The following is a 13969-nucleotide window of genomic DNA, read 5'->3' on the forward strand; positions in this document are numbered from 1 at the left end:
ATGTGGGAGCTTCCCAGACCAGGGATCGAACCCATGTCCCCTGCATTGGCAGACGGATTCTCAACCACTGCGCCCCCAGGGAAGTCCCATCTGCAAGTATTTTTTCACATATTTTTTCTGTTCCTTATTTCTCTCTTCTCCGTCTGAGACTTCCATTATACATATGTTGGTATGTTTGATGGTGTAGGTACGTTTGCTGGTAGGTCTCTGAGACTCCATTAAATTTTCTTCTTTTTTTTTTTTTTCTTTCTGTTCGTTGGGCTGGATAATCTCAATTGATCTATCTTCAAGGTCACTGATTCTTTCTTTTGCTCAAATCTGCTGTTAAACTTCTCTAGTGAAATGTTAATTTTATTTATTGTTCTTTTCTTTTTAAAAAATTTTTTTAAAAAATATTTATTTATTTATTTGCTTGCACCAGGTCTTAGTTGTGGCAGATGGGCTCCTTAGTTGCAGCTCGCAGGCTCCTTAGTTGTGGCTTGCCTGCTCCTTAGTTGCGGCCTGCGGGCTCCTCATTTGTGGCATGTGTACTCTTACTTGCAGCATGCATGTGGGATCTAGTTCTCTGACCAAGGATCAAACCCAGGCGCCCTGCATTGGGAGTGCAGAGTCCTATCCACTGCACCACCAGAGAAGTCCCTTATTGTTCTTTTCAACTCCAGAATTTTTGTTTGGCTTTTTGTAAAATTTCTTTCTTTATTGATATTGTTTATTTGGTGAGATATCATTCTCATACTTTGCTTTTGTTCTTTAGTCATGGTTTCCTTTAGATCTTAAAATTTTTAAATAGCTGGTTCAAAGTCTTTGTCTGGTTTGTCTAATGTCTGGGCTTCCTCAGGGACAGTTTCTACTGATTTTTAAATTTTCCCTTGTATTGACCATGCTTTTCTTGTTGTTTTACATGTTTCACAAGTTTTTGTTGAAAACTAAACATTTTAAATAATATAATGTGGCACCTCTGGAAATCAGGACTTTGTTTTCCCAGAGTTTGTTGTTATTTTTCTGTTTAGTGACTTTTCTGAATTAATTCTGTAAAGTCTGTATTCTTTGTCATGTGGTCTCTGCCCAGTTAGCTTAGTGGTCAAGTAATGATTGGATGGAGATTTCCTTAAATGCCTGGAACCAATGAGTCTCTTAGTATTTGTTGAGGGGCTCTGTGTGCATTTTGGAGCATGCCTTCATCCTTCTGCCAGTCATTTGACAGTTCTGCCTTAACCTTCACTTCCTGCTTGCGAAGCACCTCAAGGTCAACCAGAGATGAGAGCTTAGAGCAGTCTCAGGTCTTTCCTGTTCTGGGCATGTGCACAAACCTGTGCATCTGCTTGGCCTTCAAATTCCCGGGAATATGTCAGAGCTTTTCAAGGTCCCTATGCATATCTCATTCCTCTGATTTTCCTTTTAAACTTTTTGATTAGCCTATTGTTTTCCCCAAGTATTATCCACTGCCTCAGGCAGCCACAAAGTTAAACAATTGCCTCTATTTGTTTTCCACTAATGCTCCTGGGGAAAATGGTTATCATACTGGAGGAGTTTCAAGACGGATGGAGTCTTCCAAGGAACTGCTAGACAGATCAAATAATTCCAGACCTTTGTGAATAAGGTTTGAGGAGCTTCAACCCCATTCAGGAGTCAACTTTTCTCCAGAGAAGACTAGTTCCTTTCAGTGAATACTACTATTTAGAAACCAAGTTTGGATGCTACATGTTGTCATTGCAACTGAGGTGTCATTGCTTCCAGGCCCTATCAGTACAGGAGTAGGAAGTATATGTATGTGTATACATATACATAAACACACATATGTTGATTTCTTTACCTCTGTATATTAAAAACTTACACCAGTTACTCTAAATCCATCCCAATAGCACAGGGTTTATTCTGTCCTTTTGCCTTTTCATATTTGTTAACTCCTTTCTCTGATAGAAACCTGATCCCTCATCCTTAATATATTTACTGATTTGCTCAAATCCTTCCTGTATTTGTGAATTCACATACTTGCTAAAATTTATTTGTAACCCGAATCAATACTTGTGGTGCTTTTGCAGTCATTTGTGGACATGTGCAGGGGGTGAAAAATTTGAACTGCAACATGCATATTCCTGGCTGAGGTGATACTCTGACTTCTTGTTTTAGCTATTATGCTGTAAACAAGTATCCTTCTCATGTTCAATTTAGTGTCATGTTTTTTGCATTTTTGTGCTTTTGTTGGTAATTTCCCTGTTTAAAATCGCCCCCAGGTGTAGTGCTGAAGTGCTGTCTAGTGCTGCTAAGTGCAAAAAGGCTGTGATGTTTCTTGTGGAGAAGATTTGTGTGTTATAGATGAGTTTTGTTCAGGAGAGAGTTAGTGCTGTTGGCTCTGAGTTCAGTGTTAATGAATCAACAACATATTAAATAAGGTGTCTTTAAACAGAAACACACAAAACAAGTTCATGTATTGTTTGGTTGATGAAAATGTTGTGACCAGAGGCTTGCAGGAACCTAACCCTGTATTTTTCCCCTAGGAGCAATGGTTCAGTGTTTGCTAACTTAGTGTTTGTGGTCACTTTGTAAAACATAACTATGGGGAGTAGGAGAATTGACTACCTGTAAAGCCTTTTCCAGCTCATGGGTGAGCAAAGGAAAATACTATGTATCTTAAAAACCACATGAAGAAAGAGTCTGGTCAGTGGACTAATTAAAGTGTAGTCACAAAAAGAGCTGATCTGTGAGAATATTTTCAAATACGATGTAAAATCACCTGCAAGTCACAATATGCACAGGATATACAAACATAAAACGTATCTTTAAAATTTTGGTTGAAGTGTTGATGAGGCAAAAGGATGATAAAACCAGTTCCCACTGAGTAATGGTGTTTATACTATCCTAAGTTAAAGCAATGTGTTTTGTTTTTTGTTTTTTTTTTGCCGTCTGCGGGCCTCTCACTGTTGTGGCCTCTCCCATTGCAGAGCACAGGCTCCCGATGCGCAGGCTCAGCGGCCATGGCTCACGGGCCCAGCCGCTCCGCGGCATGTGGGATCTTCCCAGACCGGGGCATGAACCCATGTCCCCTGCATCGGCAGTCAGATTCTCAACCATTGCGCCACCAGGGAAGCCCTAAAGCAATGATTTTAACCACTGGAATTTTTTTCTGAACTTGGGAGAACTGAAGTTTGCTAATTGTTATAGACCTAATGTATTAGTATCTATAAGAGGATGATAAGTACTTCCACAGATTTACTGATATATATTTATAAATGAAGTATTGGGAGAGGTGGAAAGGAAAAAGGACTTAGTAGAATCAGTAGAACCAGAACCTGGAGTCTAGGTTGAAGCAAATGAGCTCATGCTTTGGGTAGGAGAGAAGAAGAGAGTCCCAGAGGAACTCCAAGGGGATTAGCTTGTGTGGAGAGGAGCAGTAATTCTCAAACCAGAGAGTATGAGTCAGGTTTTGGAACTGCTGAGTGGAGAATGCAAGGCAGAGTATGTAAGTATATTGATGGGTCGGAGTCCAGTTGGTAAAGATCAGGTGTTTAAGTTTGACTACAGAGACACTTGGAGGCACTGCAAGCTTTTGAGAAAGGGAATTCCAGGTTCAAAGCAATATTTTAAGAAAATGGTTCTTGCTGCTGTGACAGTTTGCTGGGGAAAGAGGAGTTTACTTAACATAATTCAGTAACAGTTGTTAATAGCAATAGTGAAGCCTTTGTGTGTGTGTTTTACTGTTATTGAAGTGCTTTTACAGGTGGTCCTTGGGACGCTCCTGTGAGGTAGCTTTTATTATTCCCACTTTTAAGTAAGGGAAAATGGAGGTCCAGAGTTTTGAGTAACTAGTTCAGGGTCACACAGCTATTTAATGGTAGGCTTGCGATTCAGATACCCTTTCTGCTACACCTCAGTTTCAATTAAGGATTTCGACAAAGAATTGTTGTTGTAGGATTGGAGAAGGAAAGAAAACAGCAGCTGATTAGTACTTTCTTCTAATAAGATGTGATTTAAAGTATTGGCATGAAACCAAGTAGAGTCAAATGTTACAGAGAAAATTTTTATTGACATTGGAAAAAATATGATGAAATTCTTCAGAAAATCTTCCAAAAGTTTGCATTGTTCCTACTTGTAATTTCCTCTTACCTTACCCCCACCCCCCACCCCCACTCCGCTTTGGGCCTGAATCTGCTGAAGTTTCATCTTAGCACGTATTTACATTTTTAGGAAAGGAACATCTGACATGGAATGATCTGGTAAATGTGTCAGCTGTTAGTAAACAAGAAGCCAGTAATTGTATCTCATTTGAAAACAATCCCAACAGGTCAAACCTCAGCTGAAATAAAATCCTATTTTTAAGCTTTACTTTTAATTTGAAACATAAGTTGCTGTGAGTAGCCTATTAGAAACAGTTACACAACTTTAGAAAGCATCTCTAGGTTTAAAATTCTAATACCTTTCTCCCCCTTACCCCTGGCCCTTCCTGCCTAGTCATGAGGAAATGGAGATTCAGATTCAACTTAATATTTATTGAGTTGGACATACTGCAAAGGACATTTTTTTCCTTAAAATCCTGAGAGGTAGGGATTTTTATTTATTTTATGGAAGAGGCAACAAAGGCTCATAGCTCACTGACAGGGGAGCCAAGAGTCAAATCAGTGCTTTCTGATTCCAAGTACAGGACTCTTCCCATAGTATTATGCTGTATTTTAATTGGTTCAAGACTAGGTCATAGAGTGGTAGAGCTAGAAGGGACTTTGGGGATATTTCCTCTACCCTTTCATCCCATAAATGAGCATGGATCCAGGAGCTGGGCTTTCTGGATTCAAATCTTAACCCCGCTATTTATTAACCATGTGACCTTGGGAAGTTACTTATCCATACTTCCATTTCTTTATCCATATACGTGGAATAATAGCAATATACCTAAGTCATTGGGTGGTGATTATGAGGTTTAAATGAGTTCATATATGTAAAGTACCTGAAAAATACCTGGCACATAGTAAGTGTTTATAAGTATTACTAATATTTGTTAAGAGGAAACTGAGTATCATAAAGGTGTAATTACTTCTAAAGATTATATTAAAGTAGCTGAGTTTAAACTAGGATCCGGATCTTTGACTCCTACTATTGTAGTTGATGGTTGGCAAAGTGTTTTCAGATAGTTTGGTATATCCAGTCCTCATTATGGCTCTATAAAGTCTACAGGCCAAGTGAAAGAAACCCTTCGATCTCCCAAAGTTGGTTTCTAGGATAGAGATTTCCAGTGCTGTGTACGTGGATGCCATTTATACAGTGGGTTGTATTTCAGCTTCATAAAGTAAAGCAGGCTTCTCATTTAGCAAGGTAGAGCTTCTCCTTTCTCCAGCCTAACCTTTCACTTTAGTCCAGAGACCTTTTTGAGGTCAATTAATGCCAGAGGGAAAAATTGGACCTCAGTCATAGCTCTAACAGCCACTTAATCTCCCTTTGTCTTGGAAATCAAATTGCCCAAGTGTGTTTTCCCACCCTAAAAATTTCAGCCCATGGGGCTTCCCTGGTGGCACAGTGGTTGAGAGTCTGCCTGCCGATTCAGGGGACACGGGTTCGTGCCCCGCTCCGGGAAGATCCCACATGCCGCGGAGTGGCTGGGCCCGTGAGCCATGGCCGCTGAGCCTGCGCGTCCGCAGCCTGTGCTCCGCAACGGGAGAGGCCACAACAGTGAGAGGCCCGCATACCGCAAAAAAATAAAAAATAAAAATTTCAGCCTTAGTTTCTTCATCCTTTTGGGGTTAATGGTAATCCTGGCACTGTTCACTGTAAAGGGATTTTATGAAGAGCTTATAAATCAGTGTTTATGAAAAGGAATTGCAAACTCTGATTTAAATGATAAGCTAACTGTAAAATGCCTGAAGTAGGTTTATTTTGTTACTTTCCTGAGAGGGAGCTCATGTCCTCCAGTTTGGGTCAGCTATTACCAGAATTCGTCTAGTCCGTGGTAGGCAGGGGTACATTTTATCCTTGGAGAGGTGAGCATGGGGAGGCTTGGTCCTAGTCCTGTTTTGGAAATTCTCCTTTCATGTGCCCTGTTCTGGCAGAATTTCTAGACTTAGGTATGCTCTTTGCCTTCTACACATGGAGTCTGATATAGATTCCTGACAAACTATTTTTTTCTTTCTCTAGAGGAACCGGATTAGCATCTCCCAGTGGGTTCCAGTATGCAGCCGATTGCTACTTGTGTCTCATACACAGGGACAGTGGGGCAGGGCTCTGTCTGGTACTTCCCAGGTAAGATTTGTTATTCCTTTGCTTGGTATGAAAAAACCTTAGTGTTTATGTGCAAATGTCATGTATTTATAGATTAACCAACCAAATTGTGTGATGGAAAAACCTCATGAGACCACTTCTGGGTCTCTGTGGTGCCAGCTCAGGACTGATTCCTACTGTATGGTGTCTAGGGCGTTGCTTCTAAATACCCCAGCAGTGGAACTTAGCCTAGGATACCATGCTACAGTCTGATGATTTTTACTGTTGGGAGTGTTTCCAGATATTCATCTCAGAGTTAACTTTTCTTCAGTTTTCTTTTTGTAGCCACTTTATGCCGCTTTTATTTGGGGTAAGAAATGTTTCTTCATTTTTTTCCTTTTTATGAACATAAAAATCCAAGGAACAATTATTTCAGGCCTTAGTTTACCACTGATCACATGATTCTTTATAAAGTAGTTTACTTTGGACCCTCCTTGAGAGTTTTTTCTCCTGATTTTTGTTGATTGTACAAATAATTTAGTAATAAAGGAAATAAAAATCACCCATGACTTCAAACCTGAAAACATCTGCTGGTTCTTTTCCAGTCCTTAAGTATGTATGTGTGTACTAATTTTTTCCCTCGGTACCTTAACAAATATCCACAGAATTTTATGTTCTGGTGCTTTTTCACTTATTAGAGCAGACATTATTCATGTTGTTAGATAGATTTCATAATTAATTTTTTAAATGGCTACATGTTATTTATTTAACCTTTGTTTATATTAAAATTATCTACAGATTTTTTGTAGACTTTAATGTGGTTACCATTTTATTGTTATATAGTATTTCTCATTTTTAATTATTTATTAAAGATGAACTTCTAGGAGGGTGTACCCTAGGTCAAAGGGTATAAGCAGTTTTCCTCTCCAAAAAGTTGTTTTAATTTATACTGCCACCAGCAAGTTTATATAACTAGTTTTTCATCATTACCTCCCCTAAATTGGGTGTTTTAAAAAAATTTAAACTAATTGGGTAGAAAATGTTACCTTGTTTTGCTTTGCATTTCTTTATCAGGGTTAAACATTTTTCTGTTTATCAGTTATATTCTGGTTTGTAAAAATTACATATTTACATCATTTCTCTGTTTATCTACTGGGAATTTATTTTCATTACCAATTTATGTAAATTCCTTTTATAGCCATTCACTTTCTTTTTCATATTTAATGCAATGAAAAATTATTTTTGATGTATATAATTATATATTATATAATTTAAATACATAAATAAAATATATTAAAATACTTAAAATATAGAGTAATTCCCTCCAGCTAGTGTATAAGCCTTGCCCTTCTGAGGACATGTCTTATTTTTACCTGTATTTCCTGGGCTTCTCACTAAGTCTGGCACAGAGAAGGCACTAAATGTATGTTGAATGAATGAAGAATATGCTTGTGCAAAAGAGGCATCTACTTTGGGTAGTCATGTAGCTGTTTCTTTTCAGAGTTGGGCTAGGTTCTATTTTTATTTTTATTTCTGTGCACTGGAAAATTTTAGTAGAATTTATCCTATAGTTCTAAATCATTTGTAAATAATGTGTGCAGAGATGGTGGAAGGAGGAACTCATTATATCAGTCTCTGAGTTGTGCCTCATTCTTTGAATCAATAAACATTTATTGGGTACCTAATATATACCAGATACTATATTAGGCTCTGGGATGGCATTATAGAGAAACATCCATGTAAATAACTTAAAATTGTTTATCTCATGCTGACAAGATGATAAATAAACTGGACATTTTGTCATATTGACGTTACCTCACTGGTACATCTTCCCATCTTTGAGTTCTCCTGGTTGGAAAACTCTGCTTCAGAATGACGTCCTTAGGTACATATCTGACAGGGAGGCAGATTTGGCTTAGAATGAGGAAGAACTTTGTGTTAACTAGAATTGTGGTGTAATGGGATGTGTTGGCTGTATTTTAACAAAGTAAATTTACTTTTACTGGAAGTATTCAAGCAATGATTGGAAGGCTATGTTAGGGGCTTGACATAAAAGTATCCTCCATTGGATGAGTGGTAGTATCAGATGATCTCTAAGGTAATGTCCAATGCTATAATCCTATTATCATTTTCAAAAGGCTAGGGACATTGGACTCTAATCTGTCTTTTCTAAGTAACCTCTTGAAGTTCTGTCATACTTTGATGAGTCTACTTAAAAAGTTTTTTTTAGGGCTTCCCTGGTGGCTCAGTGGTTGAGAGTCCGCCTGCCGATGCAGGGGACACGCCTTCGTGCCCCGGTCTAGGAAGATCCCACGGGTGGCGGAGCGGCTGGGCCCGTGAGCCATGGCCGCTGAGCCTGCGCATCTGGAGCCTGTGCTCTGCAATGGGAGAGGCCACAACAGTGAGAGGCCCGCGTACCGCAAAAAAAAAAAAAAAGTTTTTTTAAATTTTTGAAATAATTTAAACTTCCAGAAAAGTTATAAAAATGGTAGTGTTCCCTTATACCCTTCATCTAGCTTCCTCTAATGTTAGCATCTTATAGCAATTATTGAAACCAGGAAGTGAACATTGATGTGATACTATTAACTAATCTATACACCTTATTCCAATTTTACTTTTTTTCCCCATTAATGTCCTTTTTTTGGTCTCTCAATTGGGGTTCATCTAATATTTTCTTAAAATTAGATTGAGGCTATGTGTTTTTGGCAAAAGTGATATTGTTTCCTTCTCAGTGGGTCACATCAGGGGATACATGATGCCAGTTATTACTGGTGATGTTAACTTTGATGACTTGGTTATTAAATTGGTGTCCGTCAGCTTCCTCTACTATAAAGTACTATTTTCCCCTTTGTAATTAGTAGGTGTCTTGTGAGAAGATACTTTGAGATTATGCAAATATCCTGTTTCTCATCATACTTTCTTTTTTTGAAGTTTTTAAAATAATTTTTATTGAAATATAGTTGATTTACAATGTTGTGGGGTTTTTTTGGGTTTTTTTGGCTGCATTGGGTCTTTGTGGTGCACGGGCTTCTCATTTTGGTGGCTTCTCTCATTGTGGCTCGCAGGCTCTAGAGCCTAGGCTCAGTAGTTGCGGCTCACAGGCTTAGTTGCTCCGCAGCATGTGGGATCTTCCCGGACCAGGGGTCGAACCCGTGTCCCCTGCATTGGCAGGCGGATTCTTAACCACTGTGCCACTAGGGAAGCCCCAGGAGGTGGAGTTTTGATAAAAACTTTTATTTCAACTATTTTGTTCCTTTTTTTGCATAAATATAAAAATGTTCCAAAATTTCCAAGATCTTAGAAGATAGTGACTGAAAGGATCAATCAGTGATGTTCATTTTAAAGGATTAAGAAAAGGCCCCAAAACTACAAAAGATGAAGCAGCCTAAGCTGAATAATTTATTACAACAACTTGTAAATGTTTGTGTAAAATGTCTTATAAGGGTTTATTGTTGGGTCTGTGGGCACCCAGGGGTGAGGGGTGGGAGCAGGATTTCTTTCTTTTTTAAGGCTGTATAATATTCCATTGTATCTATCTATCTATCTATATCTATATCTGTATATCTATGCCACAGTTTCTTTATCCATTCTTCTGTCAGTGGGCATTTGGGTTACTGCCATATCTTGGCTATTGTGAATAATGCTGCAGTGAACATAAGTGTGCAAGCATCTCTCCAAGATCCTGCTTTGAATTTTTTTGGATATATACCCAGAAGTGGGATTGTGGTATCATGTGGTAATTCTATTTATGGTTCTTGACTGCGACAGTCATTACTATGGTGTTTGCTTGATGGTCATTTTTGAATTCCATCATTTCCTACTACATTTCTTGATTGGAATTCTACTGTAAGGAAGAGCTGTCACTTTCTCTCCATTTATTTATTTATTCGATTGTTTTGTTTGTATCAGTATGAGCTAATGGATATTTATTCTGTGAGTTATAATACATTATTCTCATTATTTTGTTATCAAATTGTTCCATGTTTGGCTGTTGAGAACTCCTTCAAGTTCCTTTCTACGTGCCTTCATTTTTTGAACACTTCCTTGTTTCTTGGCACCACAAGATGTTTCAGGTTCATGTTGTATTTTCTTTGCTCTAGCCCTAGAGTTAACAGTTTCCCCCCGGGAGCCCTGGTTCCTTTTATTGGAGAATGATATTTGGAATATTCAGAAATTAAGATCTGGGTGCTAAGTGTACATGAGCCAGTGTTGTTGAACTCTACGCAGGTTTTTGAAATCAGTTAGATATAGGGCAAAGAAGATAGCTCTGAATACATGTTTTACCCCTTAATGAACTTTACTTCTTTGAGCCTTGGTGTTCTTATTTCTAAAATGGGAAAAAATAGTATCAACTTTTCGAGGTTGTTGTGAGATAACATAAGTAAAACAGCAAGTGTACAGGTGCTGGGCATATGGGAGATCTTCAGTAACTTGTAACTGCTATTTTTGTTGCTATTTATGTTCATGCTACTTGGGTAAATGTTCTCCTCACCTTGTAAATTGAAACTTAAAAAAAAATTTTTTTTTTAATCCTAAAACTACCTTAAGCAAGTTGCACCCTCTCCCTGTGTCTTAGTTTCCTCATCTGTGAAAGGAAAAGGTTGGACTTAGAAGATCTCTGAGATTCCTTCCAGAAGATCTCTGAGATTCCTTCCAGCTCAAGTGTTGTTATTCTAAGTTACTCCTTAGTTCTTCAGTTGCTTTTTCTCCAAGCTAAACAGCTTCAATTTATTTTAACCTTTCCACTAGGACCTTTTATTCATCTCTTTGATCATTCCTGTGGTTCTTTTCTGGACCTTCTCCAGATTGTCCTTCTATTTGGGAAAAAAAAAAAAACTCCACCTAGTTTTTATTGAGTGCCTACTCCATGCCCAGAATGGTGTTGAGCAATGGGACAGAAAATAAAAGAAGTATAAGATAGACTGTCTCCTGGTGGAGCTTATAGCTTTGCTGAAAGGACAAGATACATATAGTGTTGAAGAATTGCTTGAGTCCTGCCCTCCTTTTTCCTTTCCTTTCCTTTCTCTTTTCCTTTCCCTTTTTCTTTCTTTCTTTTTTCTTTCCCTTTCTTTCTTTCTTCCTTCCTTCCTCTCTTTTCTTTCTCTTTTTCTTTCTTTCTTTCTTTTCTTTTCTTTTCTTTCCTTCCTTCCTTCCTTCCTTCCTTCTCTCTCTCTCTCTTTCCCTCTCTCTTTCTCTCTCTCTCTCTCTCTCTCTCTTTCTGTCTCTCCCCCTCTCTCCCTCCCTCTATCAGGGAGGTCTTTTCATTTTTAGAACCTTTTAGGAAGCAAAAAATAAAAGCAAAATCTTAATATGTCTTTTTTCTTAAAAAAATATATTTATTTATTTATTTTCGGCTGTGTTGGGTCTTCATTGCTGCGCACGGGCTTTTCTCTAGTTGTGGCGAGCGGGGGCTACTCTTTGTTGCGGCACGCAGGCTTCTCATTGCAGTGGCTTCTCGTTGCGGAGCATGGGCTCTAGGAGCACAGGCTTCAGTAGTTATGGCATGTGGGCTCAGTGGTTGTGGCTTGTGGACTCTAGAGTGCAGGCTCACTAGTTGTGGCACATGGGCTTAGTTGCTCCGTGGCATTCAGGATCTTCCCGGACCAGGGCTTAAACCCATGTCACCTGCATTGGCAGGCGGATTCTTAACCACTGCACCACCAGGGAAGCCCAAGGGAACCTTCTTGTACTGTTGGTGGGAATGTAAATTGATACAGCGACTATGGAGAACAGTATGGAGGTTCCTTAAAAAACTAAAAATAGAACTACTGTATGACCCAGCAATCCCACTACTGGGCATATACCCAGAGAAAAGCATAATTCAAAAAGACACATGTACCCCAATGTTCATTGCAGCACTATTTACAATAGCCAAGATATGGAAGCAACCTAAATGTCCATCAACAGAGGAATGCATAAAGAAGATGTGGTATATATATACAACGGCATATTAGCCATAAAAAGGAACAAATTTGGGTCATTTGTAGAGACGTGGGTGAACCTAGAGACTGTCATACAGAGTGAAGTAAGAAAGAGAAAAGCAAACATCATATATTAACGCATATATGTGGAATCTAGAAAAATGGTGTAGATGATCTTATTTGCAAAACAAATAGAGACACAGACGTAGAGAACAAACGTATGGACACCAAGGGGGAAGGGGGGTGGGGTGAATTGGGAGATTGGGACTGACATATATACACTATTGATACTATGTATAAAATAGTTAACTAATGAGAACCTACTGTGTAGCTCAGGGAACTCTACTTAGTGCTCTGTGGTGACCTAAATGGGAAGGAAATCCCAAAATGAGGGGATATATGTACATGTATAGCTGATTCACTTTGCCATATAGTAGAAACTTGGTGTCCATACGTTTGTTCTCTACGTCTGTCTCTATTTCTGTTTTGCAGATAAGATCATCTATACCAGTTTTCTAGATTCCACATATATGCATTAATATATGATATTTGTTTTTCTCTTTATGACCTGCTTCACTCTATATGACATTTATTTATTGATGGATATTTAGATTGCTTCCAGTTGGGCTTTTATTGATAGTGCTTTTATGAACATTCTTGTACATGTTTTTTTGTGAATATATGTACACATTTCTGTTGGGATATACACTTAGGAATGAAATTGTTGAATCTTACAGAATGTATACATTCAGCTTCATAGATACTGCCAAATAATTTTCCAAAGTGACTGTACCATTTTACACTACCATCGGCAGAGTATGAGAGTTCTAGTTGCTCTGTATCCTTTCTAGCACTTTGTGTGTGTGTGTGTGTGTGTGTGTGTGTGTGTGTGTGTGTGTGTGTTTGGTGGGTGGTCTTTAAACATTTTTAAATGTGATATTCGGTTCTCTTTCTTGTGTAGTGAGTTTTCTTTCTCTTCTCCGCAACATTATGAGCTCCATAGGATAGTAATTGTTTTATCTTAAAAACTGGCACAAGGGCTGGCATATTGTGGGTATTTAATAAAGGTTTGATAAATGAAACATGTATGCATGGCATGTGTGTGGATAAGAACAAGAAGGATATAATAAGAAATAACCATACAGGTGGTTGGGTTTGTTCATTCAACAAATGTTTGAGGGTTTCCTGTGTATAATACACTGTACTTGATTCTGGTACTACACCTAGTTCCTACCTTCATGGATATTTTTGGTGGTGGTGATAGAAAATAAGAGTGTGTAATAAATATATAATTGTACATTGTAATGAGTACTATAAGTAAAGTGAACAGGGTACTGCTATGATAGAGAATAATGGGATGATAAGAAACTATTTTAGATAAAGTGGTCAGAAAAGGCCTCTTTGAAAAAGTGACATTTGAGTATTTTGGGGTATTTTTTCTCTTTCACAGAAAGTTACTTGATATCTTTTTGGTTTAAACAGAGGAAAAATTAATGTTTTTAAAGGTCAAGGGAATCTTTTCGGGGGGCAAGGGCAAGAATGGGTAATACAAAAAGTAAGGAGCTATAGGGGAAGAAAAAGATCATGACATACACCTTGCCCCAAAGCACAGCTTGTTGAAACTGCTGTTGTGTTCTTTGAGCCTGTTTAAGTGCTTCATGTTCTAGTGGACCATTACACTGATATATGTGATGTAATGGGAGGTGTTCTGTGTTTAGTCTCTGTGTTACAAAGCCTGCTTGATACCTGTGAATTAAAGCATAAGTGTTCTTGGGACTGACCAGAAGAATCCTGACTAATCTTTTAATATCCTTGTTTGGAAAGAAAAGTAAATAGTAACTCTCCACATTTAGAAATTCTATTTT

General features: G+C 38.3%; 1 protein-coding gene across 1 annotated transcript in view; it reads left to right on the forward strand.

Moving 5' to 3' along the window:
* UQCC1 (ubiquinol-cytochrome c reductase complex assembly factor 1) overlaps positions 1 to 13969 on the forward strand; it is an 89601-nt gene that overhangs the window by 5396 nt on the left and 70236 nt on the right. The window contains exon 2 of the mRNA XM_060030917.1: positions 6121 to 6225. Coding sequence (XP_059886900.1) covers positions 6121 to 6225 — 105 coding nt within the window. The remainder of the gene's footprint in view (positions 1 to 6120; positions 6226 to 13969) is intronic.

This window comes from Delphinus delphis, chromosome 15, assembly GCF_949987515.2.
Source record: "Delphinus delphis chromosome 15, mDelDel1.2, whole genome shotgun sequence".
Classification (NCBI taxonomy): domain Eukaryota; kingdom Metazoa; phylum Chordata; class Mammalia; order Artiodactyla; family Delphinidae; genus Delphinus; species Delphinus delphis.